Below are 20432 nucleotides of genomic sequence, written 5' to 3'. Positions count from 1 at the left end.
CGTACCTCTTCCAACATTCCACCTCCAGCTGCGTACCCCTTCTAGTACCAGGGTCAGCACACTCTCAAATGTTGTTTTTTGCCATCATTGTAAGCCTGTCACACACACACACACACACACACACACACACACACACACACACACACACACACACACACACACACACACACACACTATACAATACATTTATTAAACATAAGCGTGAGGGAGTTTGTTACAACCCAGCTCATGGGAAGTGACAAAGAGCTCTTATAGGACCAGGGCACAAATAATATAATAATCAGTAACTTTGCCCTTTATTTAGCCATCTTACATATAAAACCTTATTTGTTCATCGAAAATTGTGAATAGGGGCGGCAGGTAGCCAAGTGGTTAGAGAGTTAGGCCAGTAACCTAAAGGTTGCTCGATCGAATCGCCGAGCTGACAAGGTAAAAATCTGTCATTCTGCACCTGAACAAGGCAGTTAACCCACTGTTCCTAGGCCGTCGTTGTAAAATAAGAATTTGTTCTTAATTTACTTGCCTAAAAAAATAGCTCACGTGTTAATGAGAAGGGTGTGCTTGAAAGGATGCACATAACTCTGCAATGTTGGGTTGTATTGGAGAGTCTCCGCCTTAAATCATTTTCCACACACAGTCTGTGCCTGTATTTAGTTTTCATGCTAGGGCCGAGAATCCACTCTCACATAGGTACGTGGTTGCAAAGGGCATCAGTGTCTTAACAGCGCGATTTGTCAAGGCAGAACACTAAGCGCAGCCCTTTGTAGTCCGTAATAGTTTACAAGAATGCCACATCCGACGAGCGTCGTAGTAGGATTCAATCTTAATCCTGTGTTGACATTTTTCTTGTTTGATGGTTCGTCTGAGGGCATAGCGGGATTTATTATAGGCATTCGGATTAGTATCCCGCTCCTTGAAAGCGGCAGCTTTAGCTTGATGCGTATGTTGCCTGAAGTCCATGGCTTTTGGTTGGGATATGTACGTACGATCACTGTGGGGACTATTTTTACTTTGTCTGCTCAGGGATTTGATCTAACAACCTTTCAGTTGCTGGCCCAACGCTCTAACCACTAGGCTACCAGCCGCCCCTGCTTTAGTGTTTGCTTGTAAGCAGGAATTCCTCTGGTTGCACATGTGACATGCTGGTAGAAATTTGGTAAATCTGATTTAAGTTTACCTGCATTCAAGTCCCCGGCCACTAGGAGCGCCGCTTCTGGGTGAGCATTTTCTTATTTGCTTATGGCCTTATAGAGTTGGTTGAGTGTGGTCATAGTGCCAACATCGGCCTGTGGTGGTAAATAGACGGTTATGAATAATATAGATAAAAACTCTCTTCGTAGATAGTGTGGTCTACAGCTTATCATAAGGTACTCGGGCGAGGTACCTCAGGCGAGCAATACCTCGAGACTTCTTTATTATTAGACGTCGAGCACCTGCTGTTATTGACAAAAAGACACACCCCCACCCCTCGTCTTACCAGACATAACTTCTCTGTTCTGCCGGTGCATTAAAAATCCCTCCAGCTCTATTATCCATATAGTCGTTCAGCCACGGCTCGGTGAAACATAAGATATTACAGTTCTTAATGTCTCATTGCGAGGGTAGTCGTAGGTCATCAATTTAATTTTCCAATAATTGCATGTTAGCAAGTAGAATTTATGGCAGTGGGAGTTCTCGCTCATCTACAGATTGTCAAAAGACAGCTTGATCTGCATCCTCTTTCCCTCCGTCTTTTCTTCACGCAAATGACTGGAATCTGGGCCTGTTCCCGGGAGAGCAGTATATCTTACTCGTCGGACTCGTTAAAGGATAAAGCTTATTCCAGTTCGTGGTGAGTCATCCCAGTTCTGATGTCCAGAAGTTATTTTCAGTCATAAGAGACGGTAGCAGCAACATTATGTATAAGTTACAAACAAACAAAATAGCATAATTGTTTACGGGCATGTAAAACATCAGCCATCCTCTTTGGCTTGCGTGGTTACACGTGGTCTGCGGTTGTGAGGCCGGTTGGACGTACTGCCAAATTCTCTGAAATGATGTTGGAGGTGGCTTAAGGTAGAGAAATTAGCATTCAGTTCTCTGGCAACAGCTCTGGTGGACATTCTTGCAGTCAGCATGCCAATTGCACGCTGCCTCAATTTGAGACATCTGTAGCATTGTGTTGTGACAACTGCACATTTTAGTGGCCGTTTATTTTCCCCGGCACATGGTGCACCTGTGTAAGGATCATGCTGTTTAATCAGCTTCTTGATATGCCACACCTGTCAGGTGGATGGATTATCTTGGCAAAGGAAAAATGCTCACTAACAGGGATGTGAACACATTTATCTGCAAAATTGAGGAGAGAAGCTTTTTGTGCACATGTAAAATGTCTGGGATCTTTTATTTCAGCTCATGTATCATGGGACCAAACTTTCCATGTTGTTTATATTTTTGTTGGGTATATTGAGGCATGCCTTATCTTGCTTCAGAGAAGCCTATTAGAGATTTCAAACGTTCTAATATTTTCATCTGTCATGTGAAACTGCTTGCATGTGTAGTGCCCTTTTCACAACTGTTTTCCAACTAATTGCATTATGGAACGAACCTTCACGTGTTGCCTACTGCCCTGTGCTCATTGCTGCGCCTATAATGTGAAGAAACAAGTTTATCAACATTAAGTGATACATTCTGAACTGTTGCTTCAGACTCATTTATTTCTAATTCAGTAGACTAGGCCTACTGGTTGTATGCATTTGATCTATCGCTCCACAACTGTCCCGAGTCGTCTGTTTTGAATAGGCTACTTTTTTCCTGTAGTAGATTGACTTAGGCTCGTGATTTTGCTGTTCGTTACTTGTGGACAGTTATTCTGCCACGTCAAAGTACACATCAGAATTCGATAAGGACCGCACATCATTGCATTCTCAACTTGCATGTTCTGTTAACATGAATTACCGTAATCAAAAATAGATTTAATTTCCATAAAATGTTTCCTGTGAAATGTTCGGAGCCACATTTTCCTAACGGAAACCCTGACACGCACACACCGAGCACACACCGACTCCGTGCTCTATGTTAGCGTTGCACATGGACAGTTACTCACACACCTGCATCTTTAATGGACTAGGGATGTGTCCTGCATTTTGCATGCTGCTTGTTAATTCACTGCTGGGTGGTGGGGGTAGGCTCTGCTTTCTGTCAACTTAACTGACTGCCCCTCTCACCCCCTCTCATTCCACCTCTCTCTCCCTCCCCTCTCACCCCCTCTCGTTCCACCTCTCTCTCCCTCCCCTCTCACCCCCTCTCGTTCCACCTCTCTCTCCCTCCCCTCTCACCCCCTCTCGTTCCACCTCTCTCTCCCTCCCCTCTCACTCCCTCTCGTTCCATCTCTCTCTCCCTCCTCTCTCTCCCTCCTCTCGTTCCACCTCTCTCTCCCTCCCCTCTCACCTCCCTCTCGTTCCACCTCTCTCTCCCTCCCCTCTCACCTCCCTCTCCCTCCCCTCTCACCTCCCTCTCGTTCCAACTCTCTCTCCCTCCCCTCTCACCTCCCTCTCCCTCCCCTCTCCCTCCTTCTCGTTCCACCTCTCTCCCTCCTTCTCGTTCCACCTCTCTCCCTCCTTCTCGTTCCACCTCTCTCCCTCCCCTCTCGTTCCACCTCTCTCTCCCTCCCCTCTCCCTCCCTCTCGTTCCACCTCTCTCTCCCTCCCCTCTCACTCCCTCTCGTTCCACCTCTCTCTCACTCCCTCTCGTTCCACCTCTCTCTCACTCCCTCTCGTTCCACCTCTCTCTCACCCCCCTCTCGTTCCACCTCTCTCTCACCCCCCTCTCGTTCCACCTCTCTCTCACCCCCTCTCGTTCCACCTCTCTCTCACCCCCCTCTCGTTCCACCTCTCTCTCACCCCCCTCTCGTTCCACCTCTCTCTCACCCCCCTCTCGTTCCACCTCTCTCTCACCCCCCTCTCGTTCCACCTCTCTCTCACCCCCCTCTCGTTCCACCTCTCTCTCACCCCCCTCTCGTTCCACCTCTCTCTCACCCCCCTCTCGTTCCACCTCTCTCTCACCCCCCTCTCGTTCCACCTCTCTCTCACCCCCCTCTCGTTCCACCTCTCTCACCCCCCTCTCGTTCCACCTCTCTCACCCCCCTCTCGTTCCACCTCTCTCTCACCCCCCTCTCGTTCCACCTCTCTCTCACCCCCCTCTCGTTCCACCTCTCTCTCACCCCCCTCTCGTTCCACCTCTCTCTCACCCCCCTCTCGTTCCACCTCTCTCTCACCCCCCTCTCGTTCCACCTCTCTCTCACCCCCCTCTCGTTCCACCTCTCTCTCACCCCCCTCTCGTTCCACCTCTCTCTCACCCCCCTCTCGTTCCACCTCTCTCTCACCCCCCTCTCGTTCCACCTCTCTCTCACCCCCCTCTCGTTCCACCTCTCTCTCACCCCCCTCTCGTTCCACCTCTCTCTCACCCCCCTCTCGTTCCACCTCTCTCTCACCCCCCTCTCGTTCCACCTCTCTCTCACCCCCCTCTCGTTCCACCTCTCTCTCACCCCCCTCTCGTTCCACCTCTCTCTCACCCCCCTCTCGTTCCACCTCTCTCTCACCCCCCTCTCGTTCCACCTCTCTCTCACCCCCCTCTCGTTCCACCTCTCTCTCACCCCCCTCTCGTTCCACCTCTCTCTCACCCCCCTCTCGTTCCACCTCTCTCTCACCCCCCTCTCGTTCCACCTCTCTCTCACCCCCCTCTCGTTCCACCTCTCTCTCACCCCCCTCTCGTTCCACCTCTCTCTCACCCCCCTCTCGTTCCACCTCTCTCTCACCCCCCTCTCGTTCCACCTCTCTCTCACCCCCCTCTCGTTCCACCTCTCTCTCACCCCCCTCTCGTTCCACCTCTCTCTCACCCCCCTCTCGTTCCACCTCTCTCTCACCCCCCTCTCGTTCCACCTCTCTCTCACCCCCCTCTCGTTCCACCTCTCTCTCACCCCCCTCTCGTTCCACCTCTCTCTCACCCCCCTCTCGTTCCACCTCTCTCTCACCCCCCTCTCGTTCCACCTCTCTCTCACCCCCCTCTCGTTCCACCTCTCTCGCTTGCGTGTGTGTGTGTTCACGTGGTGTCTGGGCGATGTGCTGCTGAAGGGAGGATTCAGGTCACTGCAGGTAACGCTTAGACTCCTGGAAAGAGGTCTGTCTAGTTGTTCCTGCCTGTGGTCCTGTCATCATTTTGGCTTCCGTTTTGCTTGAAGAGTCTCATCGCAATGTAAATGAAGCAACACAGAACATTCTAGTAATATTTGTTTTTTTTAGCAGTTTGAGTTCTGCCTTTATAAACAGGCTGTTAAAGTGCCAGAATAGCTGGTTGAAATTGTTTTTGTATTAACTGGCAAGGGGAAATATAATAGCCCTTTTTAAAGTTGGGTTGAATTTTATTGTTGAACGTTTTTACAAAAGAGGAGACTTATGAACATGTGACACTTCAATAACTTGCCCCGCTCTTCTCTCCTACTGCCTCATCTTCTCTTCTCTCCAGCCGTACTACAGCCGTCCCAGTCTGCACAGCAATGCCTCCCGGGTGCCCCCCAGCAGCACGCTGAGGCCCGTGGCGCCCACACACGTCTACCAGCCAGGCCAACAGATGATGATGATCCCCTCACAGCGGATCCCCTTCCCCAACCAACAAGGCCCCGCCTACTTCATACCCGGACAGGTAAACACAGCCCCACCCCTTCCTACAGGGTTCTCCATCTTTTCTCTGGGCCACTCTCATTCTCTTTACTCAGACATTCACTATAACTTTTGGGACTGTTCCATTGGTTCCTTTCCGCCAGGCAAGCTCAATCAAGTGCCGCTATGATATTTGGGAAGAAAATAAATGCTATTTGGAAGTGTGTCTGGTAGCAACTAACAATGCAGTTTCTCTTCCTGTCTGTGAGGGAGGCCCCACATGGCCTGCCTCCCCCTGGTGACATGAGTCGGACAGATTCTGCTGAGTCTGGCCTCTGCTCTATGGAGCCAGTGTTGGGACAAAAGCCCCTTTCCCCTCCCCTGGCCATGGCCAGGTGATCAGCTGACCCTCCAGTTCCTTCCTGATTGTGCAGTGACTAAAACACCACAGAGAGAGAGAGAGCAGGATGGGAGTTACTGTGTGTTTGAGGGAGAGGTGTATGTTAGACGTTAGGAGAGATAGGCCTGCCACAGCTGGTTGGTCATCAAAACCACACTAAAGTGTGTGTGTGTGGGACAAAGAAAGGTAGAGGTGTGTCTGTTTGTTGAATGAGTTATATCAAGTACTAGTTGGCTTGACACCTTTTCCATCTTACTCGTTCTGTAGTTGAGCTTTAGCTTGCCTTGAATCCTCTGGGCTCGGAACACTCTACAATGTACGTTTAGGTCTTATATCTAAACCATTCTGACATGTCTCTCTCCCTCAGTACCGGTCAACGTACGTGGCCACCCCCCAGCAGTACCCGGTCCCGCCGGGCACCCCAGGCTTCTACCCAGGCACCAGCCCAGCTGAATATGGTACTTATGGTAAGAGGCTCTGCTTAGGGCCTCACCTGCCGATACCCACCTTTACCCAACACCACAGGCCTCAGCTTTACACCGCTCTCCTGGACACACTGAAAACAGGGATGCCAATTCCTGAGATTAATTTAAAAGTATTTTCAACAGAATTTCAATTGACTGAATTGAAGAGAAATGGAATTCAACCCTGATACACAGGTCAAATTCCAAACCTGTTACTTATTTCGGCACAATAAGTTATTCCCAACAGTGTGCTCTCTTCCAAAATCCCTAATGTCACTGTTCAGTTTGTCCAGGACGAAGGCCTCTGAGCTGGTGATTCAGATTTTGACTGCCCTCTAGTGGTATGTACAGGGGCTATAGAAAGCTCACTGGTTGTCCTGAAAACCAGCTTGGTGACCCTGCTCTCAAGCCTGTGAACTATGTAGGGTCTTAGTCTGTACAGTTCAGCAGTGACCTGGTCAGAGCAGTCCATTTATGGTGTCTACTTTAGAAAATGTTGACATGTGTTGCTCCAACATGCTTAAATATAAATATGAGTTCTGTTATACTCAGACATAATTTATAACAGTTTTTGAAACTTCAGAGCATTTTCTATCCAAATCTACTAATTATATGCATATCTTAGCTTCTGGGCCTGAGTAGCAGGCAGTTTACTCTGAGCACCGTATTTATCCAAGCTACTCAATACTGCCCCCCCATCCATAAGAAGTTAACAAGATGTCTAATTGTAAATAAGGTTTTGAGAGCTGGGGGAGTTGTGTGGATATAAATTCAGCAAAAAAAGAAACGTCCCTTTTTCAGGACCCTGTCTTTCAAAGATGATTTGAAAAAAATCCAAATAACATCTCAGATCTTCATTGTAAAGGGCTTAAACACCGTTTCCCATGCTTGTTCAATGAACCATAAACAATTAATGAACATGCAGCTGTGGAACAGTCGTTAAGATTCTAACAGCTTACAGACGGTAGGCAATTAAGGTCACAGTTATGAAAACTTAGGACACTAAAGAGGCCTTTCTACTGACTCTGAAAAACACCAAAAGAAAGATGCCCACTGTCCCTGCTCACCTACATGAAAATGCCTTAGGCATGCTGCAAGTAGGCATGAAGCCTGCAGATGTGGCCAGGGCAATAAATTGCAATGTCCGTACTGACCGCCCCCACTAAGACAGCGCTACAGGGAGACAGGGCGAACAGCTGATCGTCCTCGCAGTGGCAGACCACGTGTAACACCTGCACAGGATCGGTACATCCGAACATCACACCTGCGGGACAGGTACAGGGTGGCAACAACAACTACCTGAGTTAAACCAGGAACGCAAAATCCCTCCACCAGTGTTCAGACTGTCTGCAATAGGCTGAGAGAGACTGGACTGAGGGCTTGTAGCCTGTTTTAAGGCAGGTCCTCACCAGACATCACCGGCAACGACGTCGCCTATGGGCATAAACCCACAGTCGCTGGAGCAAACAGGACTGGCAAAACGTGCTCTTCACTGACAAGTCGCGGTTTTGTCTCACCAGGGGTAATGGTCGGATTCGCGTGTATCGTTGAAGGAAGGAATGAGCGTTACACCGAGGCCTGTACTCTGGAGCGGGATCGATTTGGAGGTGGAGGGTCCGTCATGGTCTGGGGCAGTGTGTCACAGCATCATCGGACTGAGCTTGTTGTCATTGCAGGCAATCTCAACGCTGTGCGTTACAGGGAAGACATCCTCCTCCCTCATGTGGTACCCTTCCTGTAGGCTCATCCTGACATGACCCTCCAGCATAACAATACCACCAGCCATACTGCTCGTTCTGTGCGTGATTTCCTGTAAGACAGGAATGTCAGAGTTCTGCCATAGCCAGTGAAGAGCCCGGATCTCAATCCCATTGAGCACATCTGGGACCTGTTGGATCAGAGGGTGAGGGCTAGGGACTTTCCCCCCAGAAATGTCCTGAAACTTGCAGGTGCCTTGGTGGAAGAGTGGGTTAACATCTCACAACAAGAACTGGCAAATCTGGTGCAGTCCATGAGGAGGAGATGCACTGTATGACTTAATGCAGCTGGTGGCCACACCAGATACTGACTGTTACTTTTGATTTTGACTGCCCCCATTGTTCAGGGGCACATTATTCCATTTCTGTTAGTCAGATGTCTGTGGAACTAGGTCTGTTGTTGAATCTTGTTATGTTCATACAAATATTTACACATGCTAAGTTTGCTGAAAATAAATGCAGTTGACAGTGAGAGGACATTTCTTTGAGTTTCTGTGCATATCATGTTTCTGTGTAAGAGAGGGGTGTGTGTGCTTTATAGATCTGGTCAGATGCCATTGTAGAGCTGTTTTTAGGCTGCAGGCTATACATCTTTCTTCCCTCTGAGCTAGATCATTTGGAAGAGTGAACTTTTCTCCCCCTTGTGGTGCCAGTCTAATAGAATTAACTATCTTGGAGGGTGAAGTAGGGTCACACACTCATACAAACACGCATTCAGAGGCCAAATTTGCATGCTCACACGTGCACACAATCCAATAGTCACATGCTCTCTCAATGCCTCACAAAGCTACTGATGCTCATGCACTCACATACTGTACATACTTGTACTTGCTTAAATAGACCACGGCTGTCAGCCAATCAGCGTTCATGGCTCGAGCCACCCAGTTTATAATGTCCATCTAATCACTGACATCAATGCAATTGAAAATCAAACCAAACACTTGAGAGCCCTGGCATTGAGTTTGAGTGGAATAGGATCACATGTTGTGCAGGGAGAGGCATCTCATAGGTGGCATGAGAATGAAGCAGGGGAGAAGCTTCCTCCATTGACTATTCAAGTGCGTACAGATAACATATCATTTTCCTCCTATTCCAACAGGTGCATGATAATGGCCCAGTCTAAATCAACTAATTTCACAAACATTATTTTGTACATGTAAAGACCAGATTAAATTGAGAATAGTCTGATGGGTGAGAATATTATCACGTGTGAATGATTCCCAGCATTTGCAGTCTAAAAGGCAAGTCAGTCTCCTATAACCTAGCCCATAGTTCTATATGTTTTGATAAGGTTGGTATCACAACTAAAGTGGCCAAATAATTCCAAACGTAGCCTATAGGTCTCGGACCCCTGAAACGGGGTTGGAGAGCCCATAGCCTACAGAGCCCAGTGAAACGGTTTCTTATAAGCCCAGTCATTGCATGTTGAAGAGTTTTAACTGGCCACTATTTAAAAGAGCATCCCAGCTTTAGTGTGCTGTTATATTTATTGCTCAATTATTAAATTTTAAGCACATTAATTTGCTTCACAACCAGTGAAGGCATATTAAAACCTAACCGAGGGAAAAGCGTTCTCCATTTGCTTTTCGAGTGCAGGCTATGGATGACGTATTTTTTGGGTGTGCCATTCTCAATAAAAAATCATTCATATTTATTAGTAGGCTATATGTAAAGACCACAGCCCAAATTGTGACTCTGCACTGAGTCTGCTGAGACTTGCTTCACTCTGCTTTAGGTACGGTCATCACCGTAGGATATGTTTGTATGGTCTATTATTGACCCTCTTGGAGTTGTTCTTTTAGGAAATCGTATGGTTGTTGCATCTTTATCAGACTCGTCATGGGGTGTGTGTCACATGTCATTAGGCCAGTCTGACACATGACCCTCTTCACTGGTCATGTGACAATGAGAGGAGAACTTGGCTTCAGCACAACAGTCTAGCCTTGATGAGACTGCAACATGTTTTATTTTATTTAACCAGACTTGAGTCGAGAAAATTGGGGGACACGTACAGCTGTGCTCTGATTACATATTTCAGTGTGAATAAGATAAGTGTTTGTTTGGGCCCTCTGTTGATGAACTAGTAGGTTAACTCTGGCATCAATACAGAGCTCGAGCAAGCGCATGCAGTACCAGTCAAAAGTTTGGACACACCTACTCATTCAAGGGTTTTTCTTTCTTTTTACTATTTTCTACATTGTAGAATAATAGTGAAGACATGAAATAACACACATGGAATCATGTAGTAACCAAAAAAGTCTTAAACAAATAAAAATGTAATATTTAAGATTCTTCAAAGTAGCCACCCTTTGCCTTGACAGCTTTGCACACTCTTGGCATTCCCTCAACCAGCTTCATGAGGCATTCACCTGGAATGCATTTCAATTAACAGGTGTGCCCTGGAATTTCTTTCCTTAATGCATTTGAGCCAATCAGTTGTTATGACAAGGTAGTGGTGGTATTCAGAAGATAGCCCTATTTGGTAAAAGACCAAGTCCATATTATGGCAAGAACAGCTCAGATAAGCAAAGAGAAATAACACTCCATCATTATTTTAAGACATGAAGGTCAGTTAATGTGGAAAGTAACTTTGAATGTTTCTTCAAGTGCAGTTGCAAAGCCCTATGTTGAAATAGGAAAAGAAGGCCCAGAGTTACCTCTGCTGCAGAGGATAAGTTCATTAGAGTTACCAGCCTCAGAAATTACAACCCAAATAAATGCTTCACAGATTTCAAGTAAAAGACATATCTCAACATCAACTGTTCAGAGGAGACTGTGTGATTGGTCGAATTGCTGCAAAGAAACCACTAAGTCAAATCAAATCAAATTTTATTGGTCACATGGTTAGCAGATGTTAATGCGAGTGTAGTGAAATGCTTCTAGTTCTGACAATGCGGTATATCTAACAAGTAATCTAAGAAATTCACAACTACCTTATACACACATGTAAAGTGATGAATAAGAATATGTTAATATAAATATATAGGTGAGCGATGGCCGTGCGGCATAGGCAAGATGCAGTAGATGGTATAGAATACAGTATATACAAATCCTACATTACTCATCTCATATGTAAACATTATTAAAGTGCCGTTATTTATAGTGACTAGTAATATTATTAATTGAAGTCCATTTATTAAAGTGGTCAGAGATTTAAGTCTATGTTGGCAGCAGCCTCTTAGTGATGGCTGTATAACAGCACTTCATGATGACAGAAGTGAGTGCAATGGGGCGATAGTCATTTAGTTCAGTTGCCTTAGCATTCTTGGGAACAGGAACAATGGTGGCCTTCTTGATGCATGTGTGGACAGCAGACTGGGATAGGGATTGATTTGAATATTTCCGTAAACACACCAGCCAGCTGCATGCTCTGAGGACACGGCTAGTGATGCCATCTGGGCCAGCAGCCTTGCGAGAGTTAATACATTTAAATGTTTTACCGACGTTGGCCATGGAGGAGGAGAGCCCACAGGCTTTGGTAGCAGGCTGTGTCAGTGGCACTGTGTTGTCCTCAAAGCGAGCAAAGAAGTTTAATTTGTCTGGGAGCAAGATGTCGATGTCCGCGACAGGGCTGGTTTTCTTTTTGTAGTCTGTGATTGGCTGTAGACCCTGCCACATACGTCTCGTGTTTGAGCTGATGAATTCCGACTACTTTCTCTATACTGACGCTTTGCTTGTTTGATTGCCTTGTGGAGGGAATAGCTGCGCTGTTTGTATTCGGTCATGTTTCCAGTCGACCTTGCCATGATTAAAAGCAGTGATTTGTGCTTTCAGTTTTTTGCGAATGCTGCCATCAATCCATGGTTTCTGGTTAGGAAAGGTTTTAGTCACAGTGGCTACGACATCTCTGATGCACTTGCTAATAAACTCGCTCACCGAGTCAGCGTATACATCATCGATGTTATTGTCTGAGGCTATCCGGAACATATCCCAGTCCATGTGATCGAAGCAATCTTGAAGCGTGGAATCCGATTAGGCAGACCAGCGTTGGATAGACCTGAGCATGTGCGTTTCCTGTTTTAGTTTCTGTCTATAGGCTGGGAGCAACAAAATAGAGTCATGGTGAGATTTCCTGATTAGCAGGGCGGGGGAGGGCTTTGTATGCATCGCGGAAGTTGGAGTAGTAATGATTCAGAATGCTACCATCTCGTGTCGTGCATTCGAAATGCTGATAAAATTTTGGAAGTCTTGTTCTCATGTTAGCTTTGTTAAAATCCCCAGCTACAATAAATACAGCCTCAGGATGTATGGCTTCCAGTTTACATAGAGTCCAGAGAAGTTATTTCAGGCCGATGAGGTATCTGCTTGGGGTGGGATGTACACGGCTGTGACTATAATCGAAGATAATGCGATCGGTCATTTGATTGTAAGGAATTCTAGTTCAGGTGAACAAAAGGACTTTGAGAGAAATGGGGAAGGACTGACCGAGAGGCCAAGTGAATGAGGAAGGAGAGTAGTAAAAAGAGGCTTTGAGCAGTTTTGAGGGCAAAACACAGCTGTAGAGTGAGAGTAGGAGGACTTCAGAGAAAGGGGTAAGACAATACCCTCTTCTCCCCCGTGTTGTCCTCTCTCACACTCTCAGGCTGCCATTGAGATGGGGAACCGTGCATTTGGGATGAGCTCCCAGCATAGCTGAGGGTAACTATGTGCTGCTGTCTGGTTAGTCTCCTTTTAACCCCACTCTCTCCCTCCCTCTACTCCCCCATCCTCTCCCTCCCTCTCGTCGTGACTCATATCTCAAGCTCTTATTTACTGGGATGGGATGCTTTCCAAGAAAGTCCTGTTCCCTTTGCTTTCTCTTGTCCTGCATGTTCCAACTCTATCCTTCTATCCTTCTCTCCCTCCCTCCGTCTCAGTACTCGGTGTGGGTTTTGACTATATTTAGTCAGTGCTTTTCTTGGTCAACAATGCAGACTCCGTAATGTGAGTTAGACTGAAATTTGTGCTGAGAGCTACTCACAGGCAGATAAACCAGTTCCTGGAGGTTTTATTTCTGGGAGAGAAGAGGATTCCAGTTTCAGAGAGCAGGAGGAGACTGGTTCACACTGTATCTGAGGCCCTTGGAAGGCCAGGTCTGGTAAGACAAATTCACTTTGGAGGACTCATGGATTTCTGAATATGGAGTCTTTTGAATTTGTGATCTCTCTGTGAATGTGGAAAAGACGGGAGAGGGCATGGTGATTGGTGCTCTGGGTTTAGAGGGGGGAAGGATTGGTGGTGGACAGGCAAATCGATGAGGGAGTGCTCCTGATCCTATGGTCTACTTTAGTGTCTTCTGGTCCAGGAACAACCCCAAGCACTTAACGTGGATCTGAAGATGCCTAGAGGCTAGGATTTGTCTGTAGACTTAGCCCCTGTGTCTGGAACACTAGAAAAGTGATTTGTGGTAACAACCTTCATTACAGGACCATGTCATTATAACAGAGGAAACCATTGTGCCTATTTCCTGAAGTAACCTAGACTTTTATCCTTTGTTCAGGCAGGATGAATACTGGAGACATAAAATATGCTTTAGCTTTGTGAACTTGTAAGGAGCTCCAACTATTTATTAGGAGCCGATTGGTCCGTCTCAGTCAATACATTTTACTGTGGAGAACGACCAATATGGATTTTGTGTGCCCATACTGCTTTTCAGGGGGGGCAAGGAGGCTGGCCGATATTCAATGTCATAAAATCTTCCATACATTAATGCATCAAGTTTGACTTAGGTTTTGTAGTTAGATTGGTAAAAACGAATGGTTATTTTTATTTGAATGGGAAATCTCTTGGTAAGATGGGTACAATAAGATGTTACAGTCCTACTCACAATACAGGTGAATGCATATTCAATAGGAGTGTGTGCATGCATTTAGTTACTGAGCTTGAACAGTGATGTCAATGGTGCTACAAATTACATTACATTCTGTTTGCCTTCCATTTGGGACTTACAGTGCCTTCAAAAATTATTCATACTCATTGACTTCTGTTGTGTTGATTTCAAAATAGATTTCTCACCCATCTACACACAATGACAAAGTGAAAACATGTTTTTAGAAATTTGGGCAAATTTATTGACAATAAAATATAGAAATGTTCTTATTTACATAAGTATTCACACCCTTGAGTCAGTACTTTGTAGAAGCTCCTTTGGCAGCAATTATAGCTGTAAGTCTCTAAGAGCTTTCCACACCTGGATTGTGCAACATTTGCCCATTTATTCTTCTCAAAATTCTTCAAGCTCTGTCAAATTGATTGTTGATCATTGCTAGACAACAATTTTCAGGTCTTACCATAGATTGAAATCAAAACTGTAACTCAGCCACTCTGGCTACTGCCTTCTTGGTAAGCAACTCCAGTGTAGTTTTGCCTTATGTTTCAGGTTATTGTCCTGCTGAAAGGTGAATTTATCTCCAAGTGTCTGGTGGAAAGTAGACTGAACAGGGTGTTCCTCTAGGATTTTGCTATGCTTAGGTCCATTCAGTTTTTTTATCCCGAAAAACTCTCCAGTCCTTAACAATTACAAGAATACCCTTAACATGATGCAGCCACCACTATGCTTGAAAATATAGAGTGGTACTCGCTAATGTGTTTTATTGGATTTGCCCCAAACATAACACTGTTCAGAACAAAAAGTTAATTGCTTTGCCACATTTCTTGCAATTTTACTTTAGTGCCTTGTTGCAAACAGGATGCATGTTTGGGAATATTTATATTCTGTACTGGCATCCTCCTTTCCACTCTGTCCATTAGGTTAGTAACAGTGAAAAGGCGACTCCGGGATGCTGGCCTTCTAGGCAGAGTTCCTCTGTCCAGTGTCTGTTCGTTTGCCCAGCTTAATCTTTTATACTCTTTCTATTCTGGTTCGAGCCAGTTTGCGCTGTTCTGTGAAGGGAGTAGTACACAGCGTTGTACGAGATCTTCAGTTTTTTGGCAATTTCTCGCATGGAATAGCCTTCATTTCTCAGACCAAGAAAAGACTGACGAGTTTATGAAGAAAGGTCATCCTTTCTGGCCATTTGGAGCCTGTAATCGAACCCACAAATGCAGATTTTTCTTTTTCCTTTTTTTTCTTTCACCTTTTATTCAACCAGGTAGGCCTGTTGAGAACAAGTTCTCATTTACAACTGTGACCTGGCCAAGATGTAGCAAAGCAGTGCGACAAAAACAACAGTGTTACACATGGGATAAACAAACATACAATAGAAAAATCTATATACAGTGTGTGCAAATATAGTAAGATTAGGCAGGTAAGGCAATAAATAGGCCATAGTGGTGAAATAATTACAAAGTAGCAATTAAACACGAGTGATAAATGTGCAGAGAGATAATGGGGTGCAAAGGAGCAAAAAAATGATTAACAATATGGGGATGAGGTAGTTGGGTGGGCTATTTACAGATGGGGTGTGAACAGGTGCAATGATCGGTAAGCTACTCTGACAGCTGATGCTTAGGTTAGTGAGGGAGATAAGGCTTCAGTGATTTAATAAAATAAATAAAAAAGACATTGCAATGCGTTCCAGTCATTGGCAGCAGAGAACTGTAAGGAAAGGCTGCTAAAGGAAGAATTGGCTTTGGGGGTGACCAGTGAAATATACTTGCTGGAGCACGTGCTACGGGTGAGTGCCGCTATGGTGACCAGTGAGCTGAGATAAGACGGGGCTTTACCTAGCAAAGACTTGTAGATGACCTGGAGCCGGTGGGTTTGGCGACGAATATGAAGCGAGGACCAGCCAACAAGAGCATACAAGTTGCAATGGCGGGTAAGTGTATGGGGCTTTGGCGACAAAACGGATGGCACTGTGATAGACTGCATCCAATTTGCTGAGTAGAGTGTTGATGGCTATTTTGTAAATGACATCACCGAAGTCAAGGATCGGTAGGATGGTCAGTTTTACGAGGGTGTGTTTGGCAGCATGAGTGAAGGAGGCTTTGTTGTGAAATAGGAAGCCGATTCTAGATTTCATTTTGGATTGGAGATGCTTAATGTGAGTTTGGAAGGAGAGTTTACAGTCTAACCAGACACCTAGGAATATGTGAACAACTACAAATACCTAAGTCAGAACTGTCCAGCGTAGTGATGCTAGACGGGCGGGCAGGTGACGGCAGCATTATGTTGAAGAGCATGCATTTAGTTTTACTTGCATTTAAGAGCAGTTGAAGGCCACGGAAGGAGAGTTGTATGGCATTGAAACTCGTCTGGAGGTTCGTTAACACAGTGTCCAAAGAAGGGCCAGATGTATACAGAATGTTGTTGTCTGTGTAGAGGTGGATTAGAGAATCACCCCCACAGAGACTGCCAGAGGTCCGGACAAAAGGCCCTCCGATTTGACACACTGAACTCTGAGAAGTAGTTGGTGAACCAGGCGAGGCAGTCATTTGAGAATCCAAGGCTGTTTAGTCTGCCGATAAGAATGCGGTGATTGACAATCGGACGCCTTAGCCAGGTCGTTGATGACGGCTGCACAGTATTGTCATTTATCATTGGCGGTTATATTGTTTAGGACCTTGAGCGTGGTTGAGGTGCACCCATGACCCACTCGGAAACCAGATTGCATAGCGGAGAAGGTATGGTGGGATTCGAAATGGTCGGTGATCTGTTTAACTTGGCTATTGAAGACTTTAGAAAGGCAGGGCAGGATGGATATAGGTCTGTAGCAGTTTGGGTCTAGAGTGTCTCCCCCTTTGAAGAGGGGGATGACCGCGGCAGCTTTCCAAACTTTTGGGGATCTCGGACAATACGAAAGAGTTTGGTTGAACAGGCCAGTAATAGGGTTTGCAACAATTGCGAAGGATAATTTTAGGAACAGAGGGTCCAGATTGTCTAGCCCAGCTGATTTGTAGGGGTCCAGATTTTGCAGCTCTTTCAGTCAGTCTTTCCTAGCCTCAGTGCCGTGGGCAGCTGGGGGGGTGCTCTTATTCTCCTTGGACTTTAGTGTCCCAGAACTTTTTGGAGTTGCTACTACAGGATGTAAGTTTCTGTTAGGAATGCAAATGCTTGCTTTTTCAAACTGCCTGTGTATATGGGTTCCTAACTTCCCTGAAAAGTTGCATATCACGAGGGCTATTCGATGCTAATGCAGTACGCCACAGCATGTTTTTGTGCTGGTCAAGCGCAGTCAGGTCTGGAGTGAACCCAGGGCAAAATCGGTTCTTAGTTCTACTTTTTTTTAAAATGTTGATCTCTAGTCAATGAACAGCATTCTTGCATAGGTATTCCTATTGTCCAGATGGGATAGGGCAGTTTGACGGCGATTTAATCACCTGTGGCCCTATTGGCCCAGTAAGCAAATTAAAGTGGGTCTAGGGTGACAGGTAAGGTGGAGGTGATATGATCCTTGACTAGCCTCTCAAAGCACTTCATGATGACAGAACTGAGTGCTATGTGGTGATAGTAATTTAGTTACGCTACCTTTGCCTTCGTGTGTGTGTGTGTCTATATACAGTTGGAGTTGGAAGTTTACATACACCTTAGCCAAATACATTTAAACTTCTTTTTTCACAAATCCTGACATTTACTTCCAGTAAAAATTCCCTGTATTATGTCAGTTAGGATTAGAGGTAGACCGATTAATCGGAAAGGCCAATTTCACGTTTTCATAACAATCGGAAATCGCTATTTTTGGACACCGATTTGGCTGATTTAAAAAATATATATATATTTTTTATACACCTTTTATTTAATCTTTATTTAACTAGGCAAGTCAGTTAAGAATACATCCTTATTTTCAATGACGGCCTAGGAACGGTGGGTTAACTGCCTTGTTCAGGGGAAAACGACAGATTGTTACCTTGTCAGCTCGGCGGATTCAATCTTGCAACTAGTCCAACGCTTTATCCACCTGCCTCTCATTGCCCTCCACGAGGAGACTGCCTGTTACGCGAATGCAGTAAGCCAGGGTAAGTTGCTAGCTAGCATTAAACTTATCTTATAAAAAAAATCAATCAGAATCACGAGTTAACTACACATGGTTGATTTTACTAGTTTATCTAGCGTGTCCCGCGTTGCATATAATTGATGCGGTGCGTATCGTTGCTCCAATGTGTACCTAACCATGAACATCAATGCCTTTCTTAAAATCAATACACAGAAGTATGTATTTTTAAACCTGTATATTTAGCTAAAAGAAATCCAGGTTAGCAGGCAATATTAACCAGGTGAAATTGTGTCACTTCTCTTGCGTTCATTGCACGCAGAGTCAGTGTATATGCAACAGTTTGGGCCGCCTAATTTGCCAGACTTTTACGTAGTTATGACAACATTGAAGGTTGTGCAATGTAACAGGAATATTTAGACTAATGGATGCCACCCCTTAGATAAAATATGCAATGGTTCCGTATTTCACTGAAAGAATTAACGTCTTGTTTTCGAGATGATAGTTTCCGGATTTGACCATATTAATGACCTAAGGCTCATATTTCTGTGTGTTATTATGTTATAACGAAGTCTAGAATTTGTGTAACCGATGTGAAATGGCTAGCTAGTTAGCGGGGTGTGCGCTAATAGCGTTTCAAACGTCACTCGCTCTGAGACTTGGAGTGGTTATTCCCCTTGCTCTGCATGGGTAACGCTGCTTCGAGGGTGGCTGTTGTCGTTGTGTTCCTGGTTCGAGCCCAGGTAGGAGCGGGACGGAAGCTATACTGTTACACTGGCAATACTAAAGTGCCTATAAGAACATCCAATAGTCAAAGGTTAATGAAATACAAATGGTATAGAGAGAAATAGTCCTATAATTCCTATAATAACGGCAACCTCATGTTAATAACGACAAGACTCATGTTAAAAGGAACCACCAGCTTTCATGTGTTCTCATGTTCTGAGCAAGGAACTTAAACGTTAGTTTTCTTACATGACACATATTGCACTTTTACTTTCTTCTCCAACACTTTGTTTTTGCATTATTTAAACCAAATTGAACATGTTTCATTATTTGAGGCTATTGATGTATTATATGAAGTTAAAATAAGTATTAATTCAGTATTGTTGTAATTGTCATTATTACAAATGTAAAAAAATTGGGCAATTAATCGGAATCTGCTTTTTTTTTGGTCCTCCCAATAATCGGTATCGGCGTTGAAAAATCATAATCGGTCGACCTCTAGTTAGGATCACCACTTTATTTTAAGAATGTGAAATGTCAGAATAATAGTAGAGAAATAGAGAATGATTTATTTTAGCTTTTATTTCTTTCATCACATTCCCAGTGGGTCAGAAGTTTACATACACTCAATTCGTATTTGGTAGCATTGCCTTTAAATTGTTTAACTCCCGTCAAACGTTTCAGGTAGCCTTCCACAAGCTTCCCACAATAAGTTGGGTGAATTTTGGCCCATTCCTCCTGACAGAGCTGGTGTAATTGAGTCAGGTTTGTAGGCCTCTTTGCTCACACATGGTAATTCAGTTCTGCCCACAAATGTTCTATAGGATTGAGGTCAGGGCTTTGTGATGGCCTCTCCAATACCTTGACTTTGTTGTCCTTTGCCACAACTTTGGAAATATGCTTGGGGTCATTCTCCATTTGGAAGATCCATTTGCGACCAAAAGCTGGTCCTTTTGTGACAGTGCTGAAAAGCAGTGCTAAGGTTTTTTGAGGGATTCAGTTAATTTGCATGGCAAAGAGGGACATTGCAATTAATCTGATCACTCTTCATAACATTCTGGAGTATATGCAAATTGCCATCATACAAACTGAGGCAGCGGACTTTGTGAAAAATGTGTCATTCTCAAAATCTTTGGCCACAACTGTAGGTGTCCTAACCAACTTGCCAAAACTATAGTTTGTTAACAAAAAATGTGTGGAGTGGCTGAAAAACGAGTTTTCAGCATTGAAGGTCCTCAAGAACACAGTGGCCTCCATTATTAAATGGAAGATGTTTGGAACCACCAATACTCTTCCTAGAGCTGGTCGCCAGGCAATACTGAGCAATCGGGTTAGACGGGCCTTGGTCAGCGAGGTGACTAAGAACCTGATGGTCACTGACAGAGCTCCAGAGTTCCTCTGTGGAGATGGAGGAACCTTCCAGAAGGAACACTATCTCTGCAGCGTCCACCAATCAGGCCTTTATGGTAGCGTGGCCAGATAGAAGCCACTCCTTTGTAAAAGGCACATGACAGCCTGCTTGGAGTTTGCCAAAAGGCACCTTAAGGACTCTCAGACCATGAGAGACAAGATTCTCTGGTCTGATGAAACTAACAGTG

The 20432-nt window shown here is 45.0% G+C and overlaps 1 protein-coding gene and 1 long non-coding RNA gene across 21 annotated transcripts in view; one reads left to right on the top strand and one right to left on the bottom strand.

The window, feature by feature from the left end:
* The window catches only part of LOC110504100 (eukaryotic translation initiation factor 4 gamma 1), a 72833-nt gene that overhangs the window by 14600 nt on the left and 37801 nt on the right, over nucleotides 1-20432 (top strand). For 9 of the 20 annotated variants that reach the window (XM_090218821.1, XM_090218819.1, XM_090218813.1 and 6 more), the window contains 2 exons: nucleotides 5503-5679; nucleotides 6404-6494. In XM_090218821.1, coding sequence (XP_090074947.1) covers nucleotides 5503-5679; nucleotides 6404-6494 — 268 coding nt within the window. Of the gene's footprint in view, nucleotides 1-5502; nucleotides 5680-6403; nucleotides 6504-12971; nucleotides 13335-20432 lie in introns of those variants that run through there. The other 11 variants (XM_090218816.1, XM_036961515.2, XM_090218809.1 and 8 more) reach the window with 3 other exon arrangements.
* The window catches only part of LOC149972413 (uncharacterized), a 37886-nt gene that overhangs the window by 11241 nt on the left and 6213 nt on the right, over nucleotides 1-20432 (bottom strand). The gene's annotated exons all lie outside the window — the stretch shown is intronic.

Source organism: Oncorhynchus mykiss, chromosome 24, assembly GCF_057628025.1.
Source record: "Oncorhynchus mykiss isolate SJ-2025 chromosome 24, ASM5762802v1, whole genome shotgun sequence".
Taxonomy (NCBI): domain Eukaryota; kingdom Metazoa; phylum Chordata; class Actinopteri; order Salmoniformes; family Salmonidae; genus Oncorhynchus; species Oncorhynchus mykiss.
This window is presented reverse-complemented; position numbering and strand designations above follow the sequence as displayed.